The 21,255-nt window shown below is 34.8% G+C and overlaps 1 protein-coding gene across 1 annotated transcript in view; it reads left to right on the top strand.

Moving 5' to 3' along the window:
- LOC130214276 (lipoxygenase homology domain-containing protein 1-like) overlaps nt 1-21,255 on the top strand; it is a 103,358-nt gene that overhangs the window by 10,936 nt on the left and 71,167 nt on the right. Inside the window, exons 5-12 of the mRNA XM_056445874.1 lie at nt 4,785-4,865; nt 4,947-5,131; nt 8,482-8,580; nt 12,225-12,376; nt 12,471-12,594; nt 13,441-13,691; nt 17,515-17,650; nt 20,708-20,868. Of these exons, the coding sequence (XP_056301849.1) occupies nt 4,785-4,865; nt 4,947-5,131; nt 8,482-8,580; nt 12,225-12,376; nt 12,471-12,594; nt 13,441-13,691; nt 17,515-17,650; nt 20,708-20,868 (1,189 nt within the window). The remainder of the gene's footprint in view (nt 1-4,784; nt 4,866-4,946; nt 5,132-8,481; nt 8,581-12,224; nt 12,377-12,470; nt 12,595-13,440; nt 13,692-17,514; nt 17,651-20,707; nt 20,869-21,255) is intronic.

Below are 21,255 nucleotides of genomic sequence, written 5' to 3'. Positions count from 1 at the left end.
AAGATGTCAAATTTGCACATTAACCAGTTTTCAGGAATTTGATGGCAAAGTAATCACCCTTTTGGTTTTAAAGGCACAGTATGTAATTCTCACTACTAGAGGGCGTTTATTTACAACAAACAAAGGCGTAGTTTGATGATGGCGTGACTCAGTGTGGTATCATGGGAGTTGTAGTCTTCATCAAATCCTATTTTACTCTTGCAGAAATCAAGTTCATGGATGAGTAAAGTATTTAACACTTATTATCATGGTAGTATGACGCAGAGTAAGACTGAAAGCACAATCTGTACAATCTAATAAAACAAACCAATTTTGAGATGTCATTAGCATGAGCACACAGCACACACTCATTCTCAATAGATACAATTATTTATTTCTCTGGATTTGAACATTCTTCTAAACATTTGGGATAAGGTACATACATTACCAACGTGTTAAACACTGCTGTAGTGGCTTTTGGTGAAAAAATCTTACATATTGTGCCTTTAATGTGCATAAAAAAACATATTTTCAGTTTATTTATCAGTTTATTATTGTTTATATTATTAATTATTATTTCAAGTATTAATTCAAGATATCAGGATGTTCATTGTTTTCATTGCTAATTGTTTTCGCTTCCAAATCTCTCAACTGTGAGCTGAATTGTCTGTCATTTTTGAGCAAGGAGACATTTCTGTGAGTTTTGACAGGATTTCTGCCATGTTAATTATTTAACTCTGCATTCTTCTCCAATCTACAGCACAGAAAAGAGGTATAACTTTAACATGGCCACCTCATCTGCTCGCGTGTGGCCGTGCGTTGCTTTTTTTTTGCGCACAATGCTGTACAAGAGAACATCCTGCGTGCTTCAACCATGACATTCACGACTGCGCATCTTTGGGAAACAGATATTGTCTTTATGATTATTCATGAAATGAATTATTCATTGCATGAATTTTAATCACCCTTGGCTCCTCCATTGTGCCATGGTGAAGCACAGGATTGGCTCTCCTCTATACAGCATCACCATTGGACATTCATCTGAAGGTGAAGAGATTCATGTGACGTTCTCATTTAGCCAATGAGATGGTGCAGTCATATGACATCACTTCCTCATGAGGTCTTTCTGGAAAATACGCGAACACACTCGAAACAACAGGTAGGCTGTTCATAAAAATCTCCACACATACAGAATTTCTCATGTATGCGTGTTGATTTTATATGAGCACAAAGAGAGACCCTCAAAATTCTCCCTACAGTGATAAATGGTCCTGATCAGTGCTGATCAATGATCAGTAAATGATTCAGAGATTAATTACTAATGGGAGAGTTTTGATTGCTCAGATGAATGTCCAAATGGTTAATGTTGCATAATGACTTATTAAAAGGAAAAAGCTAGAATATGAAATCAAATTAGATAAAAACAGTCTTGAATAAATGATGAACAATTTGTATGGACTAAGTATATATGGGTCAAAGACGAGATGTCCTGTATGGGACACTACGAGATGTAGTGTGTATACATATAAACAGTGTTGGGGGTAACGCATTACAAGTAACGCGAGTTACGTAATAATATTACTTTTCTAAGTAAGGAGTAAAGTAATGCATTACTTTTAAAAATTAAGCAATAATATTTGAGTACGTTTTTATTTAAGTAATTCACTTTTAAAAAATAAATTGCTGAATTGAAATGAACATAGTCATGTTAAATCCCACACACAATGAGAGAATGCAGGACCAGATAGAAATGAAGATGGCTGGACCTTATATTTCTGCGATGGAAATATTCTCATTGCAGGCCTGTAGCCAGCCTATTGAAAGTGGTGGTTCATTTTTCTGAAAAGGGGACATTTTTGCAGTTGTTTGCTTCATTTTATATTAAATTATGTGGTTTAAATACTGTATTTTAGTGACATTTTAAGCACTAATATTTGCTGGACTAGCTTGTCGGATGTTCATCATAATCACACTTGCTTAGTGCTTGCCATACTAATTTACCACAATTTACCACCAAGTGTTTATTTACAAATGTGCGTTTAAGCTATTACAGTTTTATAAATAATATAATGAGATTAGTATTTTAAATAAAATATTTTAAACAAAGAAATATGAAAAATGCTTATTTTTAAAATGCATAATTGATCATCATCCATCATTTAAAAAACCAAAAACAATTAGCAATCTGTTCAAACTTGTTTAAAATTAAAAACTGTAGCCTATAAGCAAATAACAAACAAGCCAGCTCATTTCCTCAGTCAGAATTTGTCCAATTGAATAATTAAATTTTTTTTAAAGCCTTCTTCTATTGGTTATTTTCACAATTTATGATGGCGTACTGTCAAAAATGGGACAAATGAGCAGCCAAACTTTAGACTTTGTCAGTGGTGGGTGGGTCTTTCGAACCATCCGAACCCCCCCCACCCTGGCTATGGGTCTGCATTATTTTGAACACATGGAAGAAAAGGAGAAGAGGATTATCTGAATGGACAGTGATTTTATTTTTAGTAAGACAAAAAGTACAAGAGTTCAAACACATTGCTTTAAACTTTCATTAATCTGTATATACGGCATGTATAGCTCTGGGGTTTCCCAAAGATAACATTATCCTGCATTCATTTTTATATGCATTTTAAAAAAGGTTATACAGTGTGCAGTGTGTTGTTAATTGCAGAGCCCCCCTCCCCCCCATGTTCTGAAAGAGATCAAGCCTCATCCAGGTCAGAAAAAGGGATGCAAAAGTAACTCAAAAGTAAAATATTGCATTACTTACCATAAAAAGTAACACTAGTTACTTTTTTGGGAAGTAACTCAATATTGTAATGCATTACTTTCTAAAGTAACTTTCCCCAACACTGCATATAAAACATATTATATGCAAGAGAAATGACAATTATTAGTTGTTTGGGGCTAACATTTAATGAGTTTCTTCATTTAATCATGGTAAAAAATGTATGATAGTCTTTTTTATTTTTACTTCTAAACAACAAAGGGAAACAGAACCTATTTAAATGTTGAGATAAAGCTGTTTGATAGTTTTACTGTTTGGGTTATTTGAAAACCCGTTCGTTTTTTGACCCATATTCATGAATAATTAGCAACTTTTGCTTATCTTTGCCCAAATGTATTAGTTTACAATGTATTAGTTACGATTTCATATATTTGAATAGCAAGTTGCATCTCATGAAAACTGTCAAGATTACATCAAGTAAAAATTTTAGGTTGAAATAAAAGAACTGATATATTTTTTTGTAATTGACATATTTCATGCGATTCATCCTTCCAGCAAAATTAGTCAGATATGTTCTTCTCAAGAGAGTTTTAGCAGAATAGTAATGACTAGAACTGTTTTTGGACTCTAACGCTGTCCGACAGTCAGAATGCAACATTTTGGAATCGAGATGATATTTAACAGAATCTCTGAATCTGTCTAAATGTCATCATTTCCAAAGTTTGCTGGTGCGTTTTTCAGCGTGCTGATCTCAGGTCAGATGTGTGTCAGTTTCATCGCATCGGTAAGTTTGTGTGGACGTGTTGTGAGTCATTTGGCAGTGTGAGTGGATGTGTAATTCATACTGGCTGATTTTTAATTCATGCATTTTGATTAGAGAGATGCTTTTGCAGAAGCCAGCGAAGAAGAGCATAGAGTGATATATGTGGGTCAATGACAATGACAGATGTTTCTCTTTTGTAAATAATAGAGACGGAGAGCATTGCATCTTAATCTGCAAGCCACGCCCACCAACCAACGCTATTTACTTTCTATTGAGGGAAGCTGTGTACGTCTCATTTCTAACTTATAGCTAGGTTTGGGAATCGAAAATTTATTCCAATTCTTTTTTTCCTTGTTATAAAATGCAATTATTTATTCCTCTTATCAATTCCTTTGTGGACATCTTTATTTTTTTACTTGAAATTTATCAGGACTATCTGTGCTGACAAGTTAGCTTTAAGAGCCAAAATGTTATTACTTTTAATGTGCTAAAGTATTTAATAAACAAATTTAATAAAAACATAATGCATATATATGTGTGTAGGTCTAATAGATCACAAAGAAAAGAAATATATCATTTCATTTGCTAATGCATAAGTTAACATATCAAAATCAAAATCCTGATAAAAATTTACGCTACTTATTTTTAATATATATACTAATATAAATATATACTAATATATATATTTTATATGTCAAAATAAAATACCATAACCTTTACTACCCCTATGAACGATTGTTATTCTTTTAATTTCTGGTCACATAGTATTCCATTATCAGTGTTTAGGGCGGGAATATCACTCATTTAGGGCGGAGCTGGCACTCTTTTAGGGCGGGGCTATCAGTCCTTTAGGACAGAGATAGCACTCTTTTGAACGGGGTCTATCTCTGTTTTAGGGCGGAGCTATCAGTCCTTTAGGCAGGGCTCTCACTTTTTTACATTGCCGTAACATCAATCCGATCAAACTTTTTTTTCAGGCAGACTGATTAAGATTCCTGCACACTCGACTCTCGAAAATATTGTATATTTAAACCAGTCAGAGGACGACTGATATGTTGAGACTACCCAACTGCTTCTGTTATGAGTGTCACATAACAGCTTTTAGATGTTGTTCAGATTTTTTGTTGTTGGTAAGAAATGACCAGGAGGCATCTTCCCTCAATAGAAAGTCAATATTTGATTGTTTTCCCCCTGGTGGGCGTGGCCTAAACACACTGTCTCATTTCAAGTGATGGCATTTTACAAAGTTAGAAACTTGATTGTTTTTCATTTATTTTTGAGTTCCTTTTCAGCTTTATTCCTCCATTTCAGGAGCCGAACAGCCTTCGAAAAGAACAAGACAGATGTGTTTCGCATCAAAACACACAATGTTGGGCCAATAAAGAAACTTAGGTACTGTACATGCTTGCATACATCCTACAGTAACCTAAGCTTTTGTGATACACGTCTTGTGATATACATCTTGTTATGCAGAATTGAACATGATAATACGGGCATGAGTGCCAGCTGGTTCCTGGACCGGGTCATCGTGACTGACATGAATAGGCCACACCTCCGCTTCTTTTACGCCTGCAACAATTGGCTGAGCAGAGAAGAGGGGGATGGACTAACTGTTCGATATCTGCTGGGCAGCCTGAACCCCATGGACATCCCAAAACGTATGCTGTGTGACCTCATTATTTAAAGAACAGGGTTTATTCTATTGCATTTTATTTAAGCTAGAGGAATTTATTTTTATTTTATTTGTGCCATAAATCTAGTTAAATATAGTCAATTTATTTCCTAGATCAGGGGTGCCCAAACATTTTCGTATGAAGGGCCAAAAACCAAATATCATTGAGAGGCATAGGCTGAAAGTTAAAGGCCATAGGTCATTTCCTAATTTATATCATAATGTTTAAAAATAAATAGAACACATTACTTTAAATCATAATAAAAATGCAGTATAGTTTTAAATTATAACTTATTACAATAAAAACAAACAATTTAAAGCAAAGTGGAGTCAAGCAGAATCTGCCTGTGTTCATTTGCTTACTGATTTTCTGCATTGTCCTATATCCGTCGGGTGACAGCATGTATATTTAAAAAAAAAAATCTGATCTATTTACAACATTTAATTAAAACATTTAATTTCAGTTTGCTTTTTATAGCTTAGCAACAAAACAAATAAACAAACAAACAAAAAAATGTTACATTAAATTAAAAATTACAGTCTTTAAACCATCCTCATTATTCTCCTTTTCTTCTCAGATGGCACAGTGGGGCAAATCAAAGGGTACCATAGGACAACTTTGGCCCCACTTTGAACATCGCTGACCTAGAACATTTCTTAGAATCATAAAACATGCCTTTAGGAAAAACTGTTCAATCTTTTAATTTACGTATATAATATACAAAGCGTATGTTGTGTGAATTCTTTATTTACAGCACATGCTTTATTTTGTTTTATTTTATTTTGTTTTGTTTTATTTTATTTTATTTTATTTTATTTTATTTTATTTTATTTTATTTTATTTTATTTTATTTTATTTAATTTAATTTAATTTAATTTAATTTAATTTAATTTAATTTAATTTAATTTAATTTAATTTAATTTAATTTAATTTAATTTAATTTAGTGTCCATAAAACTAATTAAATGTTGTCAAATATTTGAACATTTCCTACAATCATGAAACGTTTTCAGAATTAACTTTTAAATCTTTTTAAGTTTTAAATGTTTCCAATTTTATTTTATTTTATTTTATTTTATTTTAGTGTCCATAAAACTAATTAAATGTTGTCAAATATTTCAACATTTCCTACAATCATGAAACATCTTCAGAATTAACTTTGGAATCTTTTTAAGTTTTAAACATTTCCAATTTTATTTTATTTTATTTGCCATAAATCTAATTAAATATAGTCAAACATTTGCCTTGAACATTTCCTATAATAATAGTGAAACCTGTATTTAGGATGAATTGTTAAATCTATGTAAATTTGAAACTTTTTCAGTTTAGTTTAATTTAACCTTCAGGTTAAACAGTTAGATCATCAAAGTATATAAATATAAATAGGGTTCCCACGCTTCTTGAAAGTACTTGAATTTCAGACATATGAATTTAAGACCTGGAAAGTGCTTAAAACCAAACACAGGTCCTTGAATGTGCTTGAATTTAAAGTTTATGATGTTATTTCAATAATTGTACTCTGCAGCTTTCAAAAACTGAAGGAAAAAATAAAGAAACTCTTCATTTAAAAATCTTAAATTTAAATCGTATATGTGAACTATGACAAATAATGCATTTTATCAATACGTCAGAAAGCCGATTTGATTATTACTTACTAACTGACTCCCAGGGCTGTTTATATCGAAGTTGATATTTAGCCGCACCATGTTGGTGTTTCATAACATCTAATTTTAATGAGGTGGGTCGTTAGCCCAATGCTCAACCAAACCCCTCTCCCCCGGGCAAAAAAAAGCAGAGCACCCGGGGAAAGCAGAGCACCCTGAGTAAACCCACCTGAACATGGGGAAAACATGCAAACTCCACACAGAAATGCCAACTGACCCATCCGAGGCTCGAACCAGTGACCTTCTTGCTGACAGCGCTACCTACTGTCAACATTTTTGAAAATGACTCATTTAAAATATCATTATGAGATTTTAATGTAAATATTAAGTGTAAGTGAAATGTTAAGTACTTTCATAACTCTATATATGCTGGGGGTGTGAATTGCAAAGGTGCTTGAATTAAAATATTAGTGATTGAGAAAGTCCTGGAATTTGGTGTTCATGAAAGAGTGGGACCCCTGAATACAGAGTCAGAATTATTAGCCCCACTTTGACTTTTTTTCTTTTTTAAATATTTCCCAAATGATGTTTAACAGAGCAAGGAAATTTTCACAGTATGTCTGATAATATTATTTCTTTTGGAGAAAGTCTTATTTGTTTTATTTCGGCTAGAATAAAAGCAGTTTTTCATTTTTTTCAAAACCATTGTAAGGTCAAAATTATTAGCCCCTTTAAGCTATTTTTATTTCCGATAGTCTACAGAACAAACCATCATTATACAATAACTTGCCTAATTACCCTAACCTGCCTAGTTAACCTAATTAACCTAGTTAAGCCTTTAAATGTCACTTTAAGCTGTATAGAGGTGTCTTGAATAATATCTAGTCAAATATTATTTCCTGTCATCATGGCAAAGATAAAATAAATCAGTTATTAGAAATGAGTTATTAACACTATTATGTTTAGAAATGTGTTGATTTAGAAATGTGCTAAAAAATCTGCTCTCCGTTAAACAGAAATTGTGGAAAAAAACAGGGGGGCTAATAATTCTGACTTCAACTGTATATCATAATAAATAAATATATATATATATACTATAGCAACTATAACAAATATATATAAAAACATTATTTACTCATTCTCTTGTAAACATATCTCTTTCTTTCTTAGTTATTTTTTGTAACTACATAAATACTATGTGCGCTATATATAACACAGCCATTTTCTTATTAACACCTGTACCATTTGCAGAATACATCAAAAAAGTTTGACATATGCAAGTTTAACATATACATCAAAGAAGTTGACACATGAAATACTTCATATCATAGTAATACCTTTTTATATATAAAGCACAGATACCATCACATGTGTCATGTGATCACGATCATAGATGATGCATGGACTCAAACATCACCAACCAGACTCGGGTTGCATACCAAGCATTAGGAGAAAAGCAGTAGTAGAGTAGAGTTTCAGACGGGGATCACAATATCAGCAGTCCAACATTCCCATATACCCGACAATATAACATTACATGCCACTGAAACAGAAAGACTAGACGCAGCAGCTGTTTCTAGGAAAGATCTGAAAGAAGATGCTGTGGCATTTTCTTTCATTTAATGGCCAAAGAAAATACCGTTAATGGCCATAAAACATGCTGGATGTCCATTTAAAATGAATGAACGACACGTTATATGTGTTAATGAGTGTGTGTGTGTGTGTATTGCAGAGAACAAGTACATTGCCAGTGTCTTCACAATGGATGCTAAAGGCAGCGGGACTGATGCCGATGTTTATTTAAATATTTTTGGAGAGTTTGGGGATACAGGTCAGTACTAAAACCTGTCGCTGTTTCAGTGTGTTTGCAGGAGAATGTAAGAACTTTACATTTTTATTTTATTTTATTTATTTGTTCATTTAATTCGCCTTAGTCCATTTATTTATCTGGGGTCGCCACAGTGGAATGAACCGCCAACTTATCCAGCATATGTTTTACACAGGGGATGCCCTTCCAGTTCTAAGCCAGTACTGGGAAATATCTATGCGCACTCATTCACACACATTCATTCATTTTCCTTCTGCTTAGTCCCTCTATTTATCTAGGGTCGCCACAGTGGAATGAACCGCCAACTTATCCAGTATATGTTTTACACAGCGGATGCCCTTCCAGCTGCAACCCAGCACTGGGAAATATCCATACCCACTCATTCACACACATACATTCATTCATGCATTCATTTTCCTTCTGATTAGCCCCTCTATTTATGTAGGGTCGCCACAGTGGAATGAACCGCCAACTTATCCAGTATATGTTTTACACAGCGGATGCCCTTCCAGCTGCAACCCAGCTCTGGGAAATATCCATACCCACTCATTCACACACATACATTCATTCATGCATTCATTTTCCTTCTGCTTAGTCCCTCTATTTATCTAGGGTCGCCACAGTGGAATGAACCGCCAACTTATCCAGTATATGTTTTACACAGCGGATGCCCTTCCAGCTGCAACCCAGCACTGGGAAATATCCATACCCACTCATTCACACACATAAATTCATTCATACATTCATTTACCTTCGGCTTAGTCCTTTTATTCATCTGGGGTCGCCACAGCGGAATGAATCGACAACTTTTCCAGCATATGTTATACCCAGCGGATGCCTTTGCAGCTGCAACCCATCACTGGGAAACACCCATACACTCTCACATTTGTACTCAAAAGGCTCGTACACACTGGGACGCTTTTCGTTTGCGTTTATCGTCAGCGTTTTTCGAGGCGTTTTTCCGAATTCAAACTCAAGCGATAGATGAAGCTAGACAATGTTAAGCTTTTAAGCCTGCTTGTAACACAGAAGAAGAAGACAGAAAGATGACACTCTTGTTGTTAAAGTTACTGGCGATTCGAACAAGCATGGATGGTTCAAGTAGCAGCTCCAGCTCTAGTGATGAAGAAATGATTATTGTTCACCAGTGCAATAAGCAGCTCCACGTTCAAATCGCCTCTGGGCATCTTCTTCAATGTGCGCTCGCATTGACAGTTTTGCGCTTGAGCGCCTCCAAGTGCTGTTTACTGTAACTTCAGCAGCTCCGTGCACGTGAACAAAAGTGCTAATCTGATTGGTGGAGAAGGTTTTGACGTGGTTTATCAAAACAAAAAAATGAGCATGAGGCGTTTCTTAAACATTACGCTTTTGGTGTGTCTGATCACATTGCCGCCCTTTATTTAGTCACTAGGCTTTAAACATTGATGGAAAATGCGAGCAAAAAGCATCCCAGTGTGAACGAGCCTTTACACTAAGACCAATTTAGTTTATCTAATTCACCTATAGCACATGTATTTGTACTATGGGGCAAACTAGAGCACCCGGAGGAACACAGCAACACGGGGAGAACATGCAAACTCCACACAGAAATGCCAACTGGCCCAGCCAGGACTCGAACCAATGACCTTTTTGCTGTGAGGTGACAGTGCTAACCACCGAGTCACTGTACCGCCTATTTAAACCAATTCATTCCTTCATTCATTTTCTTTTCAGCTTAGTCCCTTTATTAATCTGGGGTCGCCACAGTGGAATGAACCGCCAACTCATCCAGCATTTGTTTTATGCAGCGGATGCCCTTCCAGCTGCAACCCATCACTGGGAAACACGTACACACTTATTCACACACATACACTATGGACAATTTAGTCTTTGGACTGTGGAGAACCCACGCGAACGCAGGGAGAACATGCAAACTCCACACAGAAACACCAACTGACCCAGCCGAGGCTCGAACCAGCAACCTTCCTGCTGTGAGGCGACAGCACTACCTACTGCGCCACCGTGTTGCCCAATTTAAACCATTATTTAATTCAATTTATGTTACTTTGTATTTCATATTACTTTTTTGTTTTACTGATTCTGATGTCTATTTAATGTTTTTTTAAGAGTTTGTGGTTACAGATCAGTACTAAAACAAGTCAGTGTTTTAATGTGTGTTTGCAGGAGAATTTAAGAACATCCTCAAGCAATTTTTTTACATTTATCTTTATTCAATCTAATTAGAATTTTTATAAAAAAACTAAATTTAAAAAAATATATATTTTATTTAATTTATGTATTGTATATTCTTTTAATTTAATTGTATTGTATTGTTGTCTTATTTTATTTCACCTTATTTAATTTCATTCATTCATTCATTCATTTTCTTTTCGGCTTAGTCTCTATTAATCTGGGGTCGCCGCCCTTATTTAATTTATTTAACTTTTTTATTTTATTAGTTTTAATTTTATACTACTTTATTACTGATGCTGATGTCTATTGAAATATTTTTGGGCAGTTTGGGGATTCAGGTCAGTGCTAAAACCTGTCGCTGTTTCAGTGTGTTCAGTGTGAAAACGTAAGAACATTATGAATATATTATGTATATTATTTTATAATTTGTATGACTTTAATCAGTCTAACTTGAATTTATATTTAATTGAATGCTTTTTTATTTAACTTTACATTTAATAAAATTTATGTTTTATTTTTTATTTCTATTTACTTTTTATTTTATATTATTTGATGTTGGTTTAATTCTTATTACATTCTTACATTTATTCTTTCAAAAAAAAAATTAATTTATTTTATTCGATTTTTAAAATGTGATTTTATATTACTTATTTTTGTTAATTATTATTATTATTATTTTATTGTAGTTCACCCCAAAAAAGTGCCATAAATGTAGCCAAAAATTTGATAACCAAGTACTTTTCAGGTTTTAAATAATAAAAAAAAACTACTTGTAACATTTAAAAGTGCTGTATGTAAGTTTTTGACTCTCATAAAGCATAAAAATACTATAATATGTCTTCAGATATTTTAGAAACATGCTAAGTGAACATTCTTCTTTATCTGAAAAACAATGCTGAAGTCAGATATTCTGCTTTTAAAATGTGCGTTACATGCCAGAACATCTGTCTTTGTTTTGGTAATTTAACCTGCCCAATACCAGTTTAGCCAATTATATTCCAGCAACTCGGGTTGCCTTGATGGAAAACCGTGTATTTCATTCATTCAGTCATGAAGACTCTCGAATCATGCATCCGTGACTGAAATGTGACCGTCGGTGGACAGTAGCAGTCTCTGAAATGAGACGCAGATTCAGAGTTCCACATGAGGTTATTAATTAGCAAACAATATAAACATTATAAGCGTAATTATTAGGTGAGCAGAGTACATTGTAATCTCGTGTCCTTACAATTTGTGATAAGCAGTTTTTTATTTAGAGCATGACATAAATCAGCCTTTAATCAGTCCGATAGTCAGGCACACTCCTGTTGATTTTGTCAATCTGGCAACCTGCGCTTGAGTGTGTCTTGAACCAGGAGTGCGAAACCTAGTTCAACCACTGGTTGTCAAACTTACATACTGCACCTTTAAGTAAGGATATACTGGTTTTGTGTTAGTTTTATCATATCTGCACAGTCTTTGTGTAATATTTGCAGGAGAGCGGAAGCTGGTCAGTGAAGGAAAAGACAATTTTGAGCGCGGAAATGAAGATAAATTTACCATTGAGGCACCAAATCTCGGCAGACTAAGAAAAATAACCATCGGTCACAACAACAAGGGCTCTTCTGCTGGCTGGGCCTGTGATAAAGTACACAGACACATTCTTTCATCATGAAAAATATCTTTATCTCTTTCGCCTATGTGATTAATAAGATGTGTTTATGTGTTATGATGCATTTCAGGTTATAATAGATGACATGGGGAATAAAGAGGTTTATGAGTTTCCTGTTGATGCCTGGTTTGACATTTCAGAAGGGGACGGAAAAATACAGAGAGATGTGCTTGCTGGAGCCACACAACCAATGGGTATGAGCTGTGTAAGAGTGTGTATGGTAGAAGTAGGAGTGTTTGATATTTAAATGGTTGCAAATGAAACTTTGTTCATAAATGAAGTGAATTGTTTGAGTCAGTGATTCAGTGATCTGTTCTTAAAAAGTAAAAATGAATCAGCTGTTTTAAATGAATCATTTGAATTTTCAGTGAATTATTTGAGTCAGTGGTTCAGTGACCTGTTCATAAAAGTGACTTGCTTAGTTTCAGAATGAATCAGCAGTTTTGAATGAATCTTTTGAAATTTCAGTGAAACATTTGTATTAGTGATTCATAAGTGTTTATAAAAGCTGACTTACTTCATTTTAAAACCAGTCAGCTGTTTTCAATTAATTGTTTCAGTTTTCAGTGAATCATTTAATTAGGGATTCAGTGATCTGTTTATAAAAAGTAGCCTGCTTAGTTTCAAAATGAATCAGCTGTTTTGAATTTTCAATGAATCATTTGAGTCAGTGATTCGGTGATCTGTTGAAAAGTCAATTGCGCAGTTTCAAAATGAATCAGCTGTTTTGAATGAATCGTTTGAATTTTCAGTGAATCATTTGAATCAGTGATCTGTGAATGAATCATTTGAGTAAGAAATAGTAATTAAGTCAATATTAAAAAATATTCTGTTCATAAAAAATATAAGATAATATATAAGATGATCAAAATAATAAATTGTTAAAATGGTTTCACTTTGGAAACGAAAATTCATTCATGAATGAATCGTATTTTCAGTGAATCATGAAAATGATTCCACAATGTCCCAACAATTCACAAATACAAATATTTATATATATGTATATATATATATATACTTATGTGTTTGTGTGTGTGTAGCGATAGTGTATAATGTACAGGTGATGACGGGAGACATTCGTGGAGCGGGCACTAACTCTAAGATCCACTTAGTAATGCACGGCCATAAAGGAAACAAGAACAGTGGTAAGCTGTTCCTGGAGGGTGGCACGTTTGAGCGCGCTCAGATCGACATCTTCAACGTGGAGCTGCTGGAGCTGATCAGTCCGCTCAGCAGAGTCACTATCGGCCACGACAACGCTGGCATCAACTGCGGCTGGTACTGCGAGAAGGTGTGTTGGGGGGCTATAGGGAGTGTTGAAGCTTTTATTACTTACTCATATACAATGCATCCGTTAAGTATTCATAGCGCTTCACTTTTTCCATATTTTTTTATGTCACAGCCTTATTCCAACATAAATTAAATTTATTTACTTCCTCAACATTCTACACACAATCCCCCTTAATAACAATGGGGAATTTTTGCCCATTCCTCTTTGCAGTACCTCTTAAGCTCAAATTCAGGTTGTATGAGAAGCGACAGTGTACAGCCATTTTCATGTTCAATAGGATTTAGGTCTGGGCTCTGGCTTGGTCACTCAAGGACATTCACAGAGTTCTTATGAAGCCACTCCATTGATATTTTGGCTGTGTGCTTTGGGTCATTGTCCTGCCGGAAGATTAACCATCGCCCCAGTCTGAGGTCAAGAGCACTCTGAAGCAGGTTTTCATTCAGGATGTCTCTGTACATTGCTGCATCTTTCCCTCTATCCTGACTAGTCTTCCAGTTCCTGCTGCTAAAAAACATCCCCACAGCATGATGCAGCCACCACCATGCTTTACTGTAGGGAGAGTATCAGCCTGGTGATGAATGTAACGCTTGGTATTCACTTCAAAAAGTTCAATTTTAGTCTCATCAGACCAGAGAATTTTGTTTCTTATGCTTTGAGAGTCCTTCAGATGCCTTTTGGCATATTTTACGAAGGAGTGGCTTCTGTCTGGCCACTTTATCATATAGGCCTGATTGGTGGATTGCTTCACAGATGGTTGTCTTTCTGTAAGGCTCTCCACAGAAGAACGCTGGAGCTCTGACAGAGTGACCATCGGGTTATTGATCACCTCCCTGACTAAGGCCCTTCTCCCCCAATCACTCAGCTTAGATGGCCGGCCAGCTCTAGGAAGAGTCCTGGTGGTTCTAAACATCTTCCACTTATGGATGACGAAGGCCACTGTGCTCATTGGAACTTTCAGAGCAGCAGAAATTTTTCTGTAACCTTCCCCAGCCTTGTGCCTCGAGACAATCCCGTCTCGGAGGTCGACAGACAATTCCTTTGTCTTCATGATTGGTTTGTTCTTTGACATGCACTGTCAACCCTGGGACCTTATATAGACAGATGTATGCCTTTTCAAACATGTCCAATTCAACTGTATTACAAGTGAAACATCTCAAGAATGATCAATGGAAACAGAATGTACCTGAGCTCAATTTAAAGCTTCACGGCAAAGGCTGTGAATACTGATGTACATGTGATTTTTCAGGTTTTTTATTTTTAATAAATTTGCAACAATTTCGAAAAATCCTTATCATTATTAATAGTCATTATAGGGTATTGTGTGTAGAATTGTGAAGAAATAAATGAATTTAATCAATTTTGGAATAAGGCTGTAATATAAAAAAAGTGGAAAAAGTGAAGCGCTATGAATACTTTCCAGATGCACTGTATTTTGACACATGCCACTATTTAATAATTCAATATATTGTGATAATGAACATGCACAATATTGATATCATGGATAATTATTTATCATTTAAATTTTAGAGTGATTTTTTAAGAATATTCACATTGTATTTGCCAACATTTTCATATTCATGCTGAAATATTGATGGAAAATGATGTGACTATAGGGCAATTCTTTGTTAATAATGTGCAATAAGGCACAATAGTTAATGTTAGTAATTTAATTAATTTTAATCAATATTAGTAAATTTAATTTAACTTCCACTGCACACAAGCGACAGACTGAAAGTCAATAATTTCCATTGGAGTGTAGTGTTGGAGCTGCGTGGAGTTCCGATCATCTTCGTATGCGGGAAATTTGTATCTGATTTGAGCTGCAGATCCGTTAAAATATTTGCAACTAGACCGTATGCGACCTGTCTATTTTTAGCGGTCTATGGTCTATGAATTTTTACTATTTATTCATTCGTTCAATTATTCAACTATGGTGAATGTATGGAGAATAAAGGCTCCACGACAAAATTGGAAATTCTGTGTGACTGCCACAAGGGGGCGTATTCAGATAGTCAAGTCCAAATGTCGTGTGCAGTGGAAATGCAGCTTAATAATGGGTTAAAAACATAGACTGTAAAATATATGGACGTAGTATCCGTGACGTCACCCATAGGTTTCTGAAGAGCGCAACTGAAGCTCCAAGTAGTCGCGACCAACCGTCTGCATTTAGTTTGTGCGTCAACGCACCCGCGGCGGGATAGAAAGGGCAAAGAGGTGGAGTTTGAGCGGAGCTACAGACACCTGCTGGCATTTTGCTTGGACCTGGCTAAGACAGACTTTACTTTGGGAGAAACGCTTAATACTCTATTACGTGCGACTTGTTTGTATTCTAACCACATGTGCTTAGCTGTACACTATATCAATAAAGTGTTTAGACTTTCAAAAACACTGTAGTAATACATTGAGCCACAAACGTTTTTCAACAAGAGGAACACGTGAAATACGTCCAAACACTTCAATTATAGTCTGTGTTAGTAAATGCAAGACTAAAATCTGCAAGACTATGCAAGACTAAAATGGAAAATTAAAATGAAATCCAGGCATAACACTGTATGACAACGCTTCAGATGACTGTTCTAGAGCCTACAGCTAATCAATCTGTCAGTTTCTGGAGGGCATTACAGCTCTAAAGAACATTATTAATGATAAATGATCTTTAATAAAACAAATACATTTATAGAGATGGCATATAAGTTTATAATTTCACTCACCAGGGAAATGGAGGCACACAGCATGCCATATCATCTGATAATTGTAGGAAATAATCCCAAAAGGCAATTGACTGTGTAAAAAAACATTAACCAACACAAAAATGCGATGTATATGCAGAGTTCATCGCCTAATTAGCCGTAATCAGCTGAGGTGACGAGGCAGCGAGACCTAGCTGTCACTCAAGTGGCCACGCCCTTAATTATGCAAACTTATTATAATTTTAATAAAACGAAACGGATGAGTTATAAAAAAAATTCACCGCCCCTCACAGTTGTCATGAAGGTTAATCATGGCTATATGCACCAAAGCCATCATTTGTACCAGGCTGTAAGCATGTTTTTATCAGCTGTAAAAATGGCCAATTTCCCATTGCAGTGGACTTCCTGGAGCCAGCCCCCCAAGGCGAGTCGATGAATTGCAGTTTTAGTTACTTCCGTATTGGCTTCCCGAGGGAGAGCGGGAGGTTGCCGCTTGGTAAAAAATCATTGTCGCAATCTGATTACAAGTCAAAAGTTTTATTAAATGTTAAAAACGAATAAAATTGAGTTGCATTTTTTAAAACTGAATTAGCCGTAGTGTATGAGTGTGTATTAATGTTTCCCAGTACTGGGTTGCAGCTGGATGGGCATTCGCTGTTTAAAACATGCTGGATAAGTTGGCGGTTCATTCCGCTGTGGCGACCCATGATGAATAAAGGGACTAAGCCGAAGGAAAATGAATGAATGAATATAATAAATCTAGCATTTTCTTACTGTGGATTTTATTCCATTAATTAGCATTTTCTAATGAGACTTTATTGTACTTAAAGTGATTTAAAGTGTTTCCTATTGTACTTTATCATCCTTTTGAAATTTAATTTGGTTAAAAGATTTATTTTCTGTGAACATGTATATACAGTAAACCAAAATTATATTATAGTAGTATAATTTAGTATAATTAATAGTATTTTTTGTTATAATACCTGTTAAAGTAATCTGTTTCACAGCTTAGATCAATATTGTGATAATTCGTGATATTGTGTTAATATTACAGCTACAGCAATTAATCGCATGAAAATTTTATTACAAGTCTCTATTCAACATGTGATGTCCTCCTGTGTGTTTGTCTTTAGGTGACGGTGTACTGCCCGTTCACAGGTTTAGAGCAGGTGTTTCCCTGTGGCCGCTGGTTTGATGAAGATGAGGGCGATGGATTGGTGGAGAGGGAACTCTATGAGATGGTCTCGCTCAGACAGAAAAAACAAAAGAGTGAGTGACGTATACTAGTTATCTGCATTGACATGTAATCATTTAAAGGGGACCTATTGTGCAAAAATCATTTTTATAAGGGGTTTAAATACAGTTGTGGGGCAACAGTCTGTGAATGTAACAATTAATTAATTCTATTTTTTATAATCGCACTTCTTAAAGACAGTCGGGAGAAACACTTTGATTAACGTTCTCCTATTTTTTACGTGTCATCAGAGGGGGGAAACCCCGCCCATTAATGACCATTAATGTCTTCCTCATTAGCATGTTTTAAATTTCCCGCTATGCTGACACACAGGCATTTGTAGCTCCGCCTTCTTTTGAAAAGAGCACAATCTCATTTGAATTTAAAGCGACAGTCACCAAAATGCCACAATTAGCATCAAAGCCTAAACGGGACAGTTTCAAAGAGTCATACAACATTATATGTGGGGTATTTTGAGCTGAACCTAACATATACTTGAATATTCTGCTAATTCAGTAAATATACTGGATTTCAGTGGAAAGACTGGAATCATATTTAACACTGACCATTTGAAATCCATTGTAACCAGACTCTAAATATGGCAATAAAGTGCTTTGTGGTTTTTAGAGTTACTTACAGCGCAACATGCAGTGATCTATTATTTTAAATCAATGATGCAAAAAGTCATTCATTCATTCATTTTCCTTCTGCTTAGTCCCTTTGTTCATCAGGGGTCACAACAGCAGAATGAACCACTTATCCAGCATATGTGTTACTTAGCAGTCGCCCTTTCAGCTGCAACCCAGTAGTTCTTCTGTGAGGCGACAGTGCTAACCACTGAGCCACTGTGTTGCCCTGGTGCAAAAAATATTAATAATAATATTACAGTAATAATATTTTGTTCTATAATATAAGAGTCTGTTCATAAACCTAAAATGTTCAGTTATAAAAATAAAATATATTAAAAAACATAAATAAAAAAAGTTACAATTATAAAAGTAGTCAAATAAACAATAAATAACATTCTGGTCATAAAATAAATACATTTATAAAAACATCAATAATAATAAGATGAAAAGTGATGAAATGCCATTATTCTATTCAGAATAAAGAAAATTATATTTGTAAAAATAATAACTTGGCGACGCAGAGGCACAGTAGGTACTGCTGTCACCTCACAGCAAGAAGGTTGCTGGTTCAAGCCTCAGCGGGGTCAGTTAGCGTTTCTGTGTGGAGTTTGCATGTTCTCCCTGCGTTCGCGTGGGTTTCCTTCGTGTGCTCCGGTTTCCCCCACAGTCCAAAGACATGCGGTACAGGTGAATTGGGTAGGCTAAACTGTCTGTAGTGTATGTGTGTGTGAATGAGTGTGTATGTGTTTCCCAGTGATGGGTTGCAGCTGGAAGGGCATCCGCTGCATAAAACAAATCCTGTATAAATTGGCGGTTCATTCCGCTGTGGTGACCCCGGATTAATAAATTGACTAAGCCGAAAAGAAAATGAATGAATGAAAATAGTAACTTGTAAAAGAATACAATTTTATTATAAGAAAATCTAAAAGAAAATCACATGTAACCTATAAAATAATATCAGCTAATAAATTAGAATTTTATGAAAATATAAAAAGTTTATAAAGTATATTAGTATAATAAAAACAGCCACAATAATAAAAATAATTTAATAAAAATATTAAATCAATGATAAAATACAGTAATAATAATAATAAAAAAATTGAATCTTAAAGATAAAGATAATAAAATAAAATAAAATATCCAAAAGTCCAAAAGACATGCGGTACAGGTGAATTGGATAGGCTAAATTGTCTGTAGTGTATGTGTGTGAATGATTGTGTATGGATGTTTCCCAGTGATGGGTTGCAGCTGGAAGGGCATCCGCTGCGTAAAACATGTGCTGGATAAGTTGGCGGTTCATTCCACTGTGGCGGCCCCGGATTAATAAAGGGACTAAGCTGAAAAAAAAAAGAATTAATTAATTATAATACCCCCCCTCCCCCCAAAAAATTAAAATTCACATGTAACATATAAAATGAAATCATGTAAAAATATAAAATATTTCAAAACGAATACAATTATAATTTGATAAAAATATACATTTGAAATTTTTTAAAATGTTGATTGCATAAAAAAAACCATTTACAGATAAAAACGTCTCAGTCATGCGGCTTCATGAAAACTCGCTTGGGTCTAATATCGTCAGTGATCACCGCTTCAATCTCTTTTCTTGGCGAACTTTTCCTCATGCTCTCAACCAAACTTTAGTACCTTTTGGCCATCTCTTCATGATATCGGTGATATCGGTTTCCGTTTTGTTTATGCTCTCGTCCTCCTCTTCTTCATTCTCTTCCTCTCTGGGTGCGTTCAATAGTAACATTAGTTTCTCGACATGAAGATTGAAGCCTTTGAATGACATTCTGCCGTAAACCAGATCCTCACAGGGAATAAAATGAATTGAAAAATATACATATGAATAAAACTGCATCAATAATAAAATTCCCTCATTCATTCATTTTCCATCAGCTTAGTCCCTTTATTCATCAGGGGTGGCCACAGCGGAATGAACCGTTCCAGCTACAACCCATCACTGGGAAACACCCATACACTCTTTTATTCACACTCATACACTACGACCAATTTAGTTTCTTCAATTGACCTATAGCGCATGTGTTTGGACTGTGGGAGAAACCGGAGGAACTGGAGAAAACCCACAACATGCAAACTCCACACAGAAATGCCAACTGACCCAGCTGGGACTTGAACCAGTGACCTTCTTGCTGTGAGGCGACAGTGCTAACCACTGAGCTGCCGTGTTGCCCCTAAAATGCATGCAATAAAAATATATATAAAATCGATAAAAAATTCAATTCTTATAATAGAATAATAAAATCTAATCAAAAATAACATGTATAAAAGAATATCAAATAAAAATAAAACAATAAAATAGCACAAAATAAATTTAATTCAAAATGTATTTCATTAAAATAATTAAACTAATGAATAAATGTCATTAATGAAATAAAAAGAGATCTTACACCATAAAAACACACAAATTGATCATTTCACTGTATGTTTTTTCAGAATTCCCCTGGTCTCTGTGGATCTTTACATCAGACATTAAAGGTGCCGGCACTGACGCTCAGGTGTTTCTGCAGGTGTACGGAGAAAACGGAAAGAGCGACCAGTTCAAACTCGAGAGCAAATCAGACAGTTTTGAACAGGCACAGTGCGACAAATTCATTGTACGTCTGCATGTTTCTATTTATGAATACAGTGATCCCAAAACATATATAAAGATTTAAATGTGAAATTATGAATGTCAATATAGTATGTTATAATATTTTGAAGTGATATTTCAGTGGCCACACGGAAAAGAAAGGACTCGTAAAATTGACTTGATAAAATCCTTGTAACAATTTGCAGGTGTAAAATTCAAGTAAATTTGACTAATCTTTAATTAAGTACCATTAACTTGTCAATATCATGTAAAATTGACTTAATGTTTAACCTAACACCTATCTTTCATTTTATATCTAGATTGAATTAAATTAAGTTCTTTTTTTAACCAAATAAACATTGCTTTTATTAAATTAAGCAAATCTTATTAGTTACAAGTTAGTAGATTTTTT

The sequence above is a fragment of the Danio aesculapii genome, chromosome 21, assembly GCF_903798145.1.
Source record: "Danio aesculapii chromosome 21, fDanAes4.1, whole genome shotgun sequence".
NCBI classification, from domain to species: domain Eukaryota; kingdom Metazoa; phylum Chordata; class Actinopteri; order Cypriniformes; family Danionidae; genus Danio; species Danio aesculapii.
This window is presented reverse-complemented; position numbering and strand designations above follow the sequence as displayed.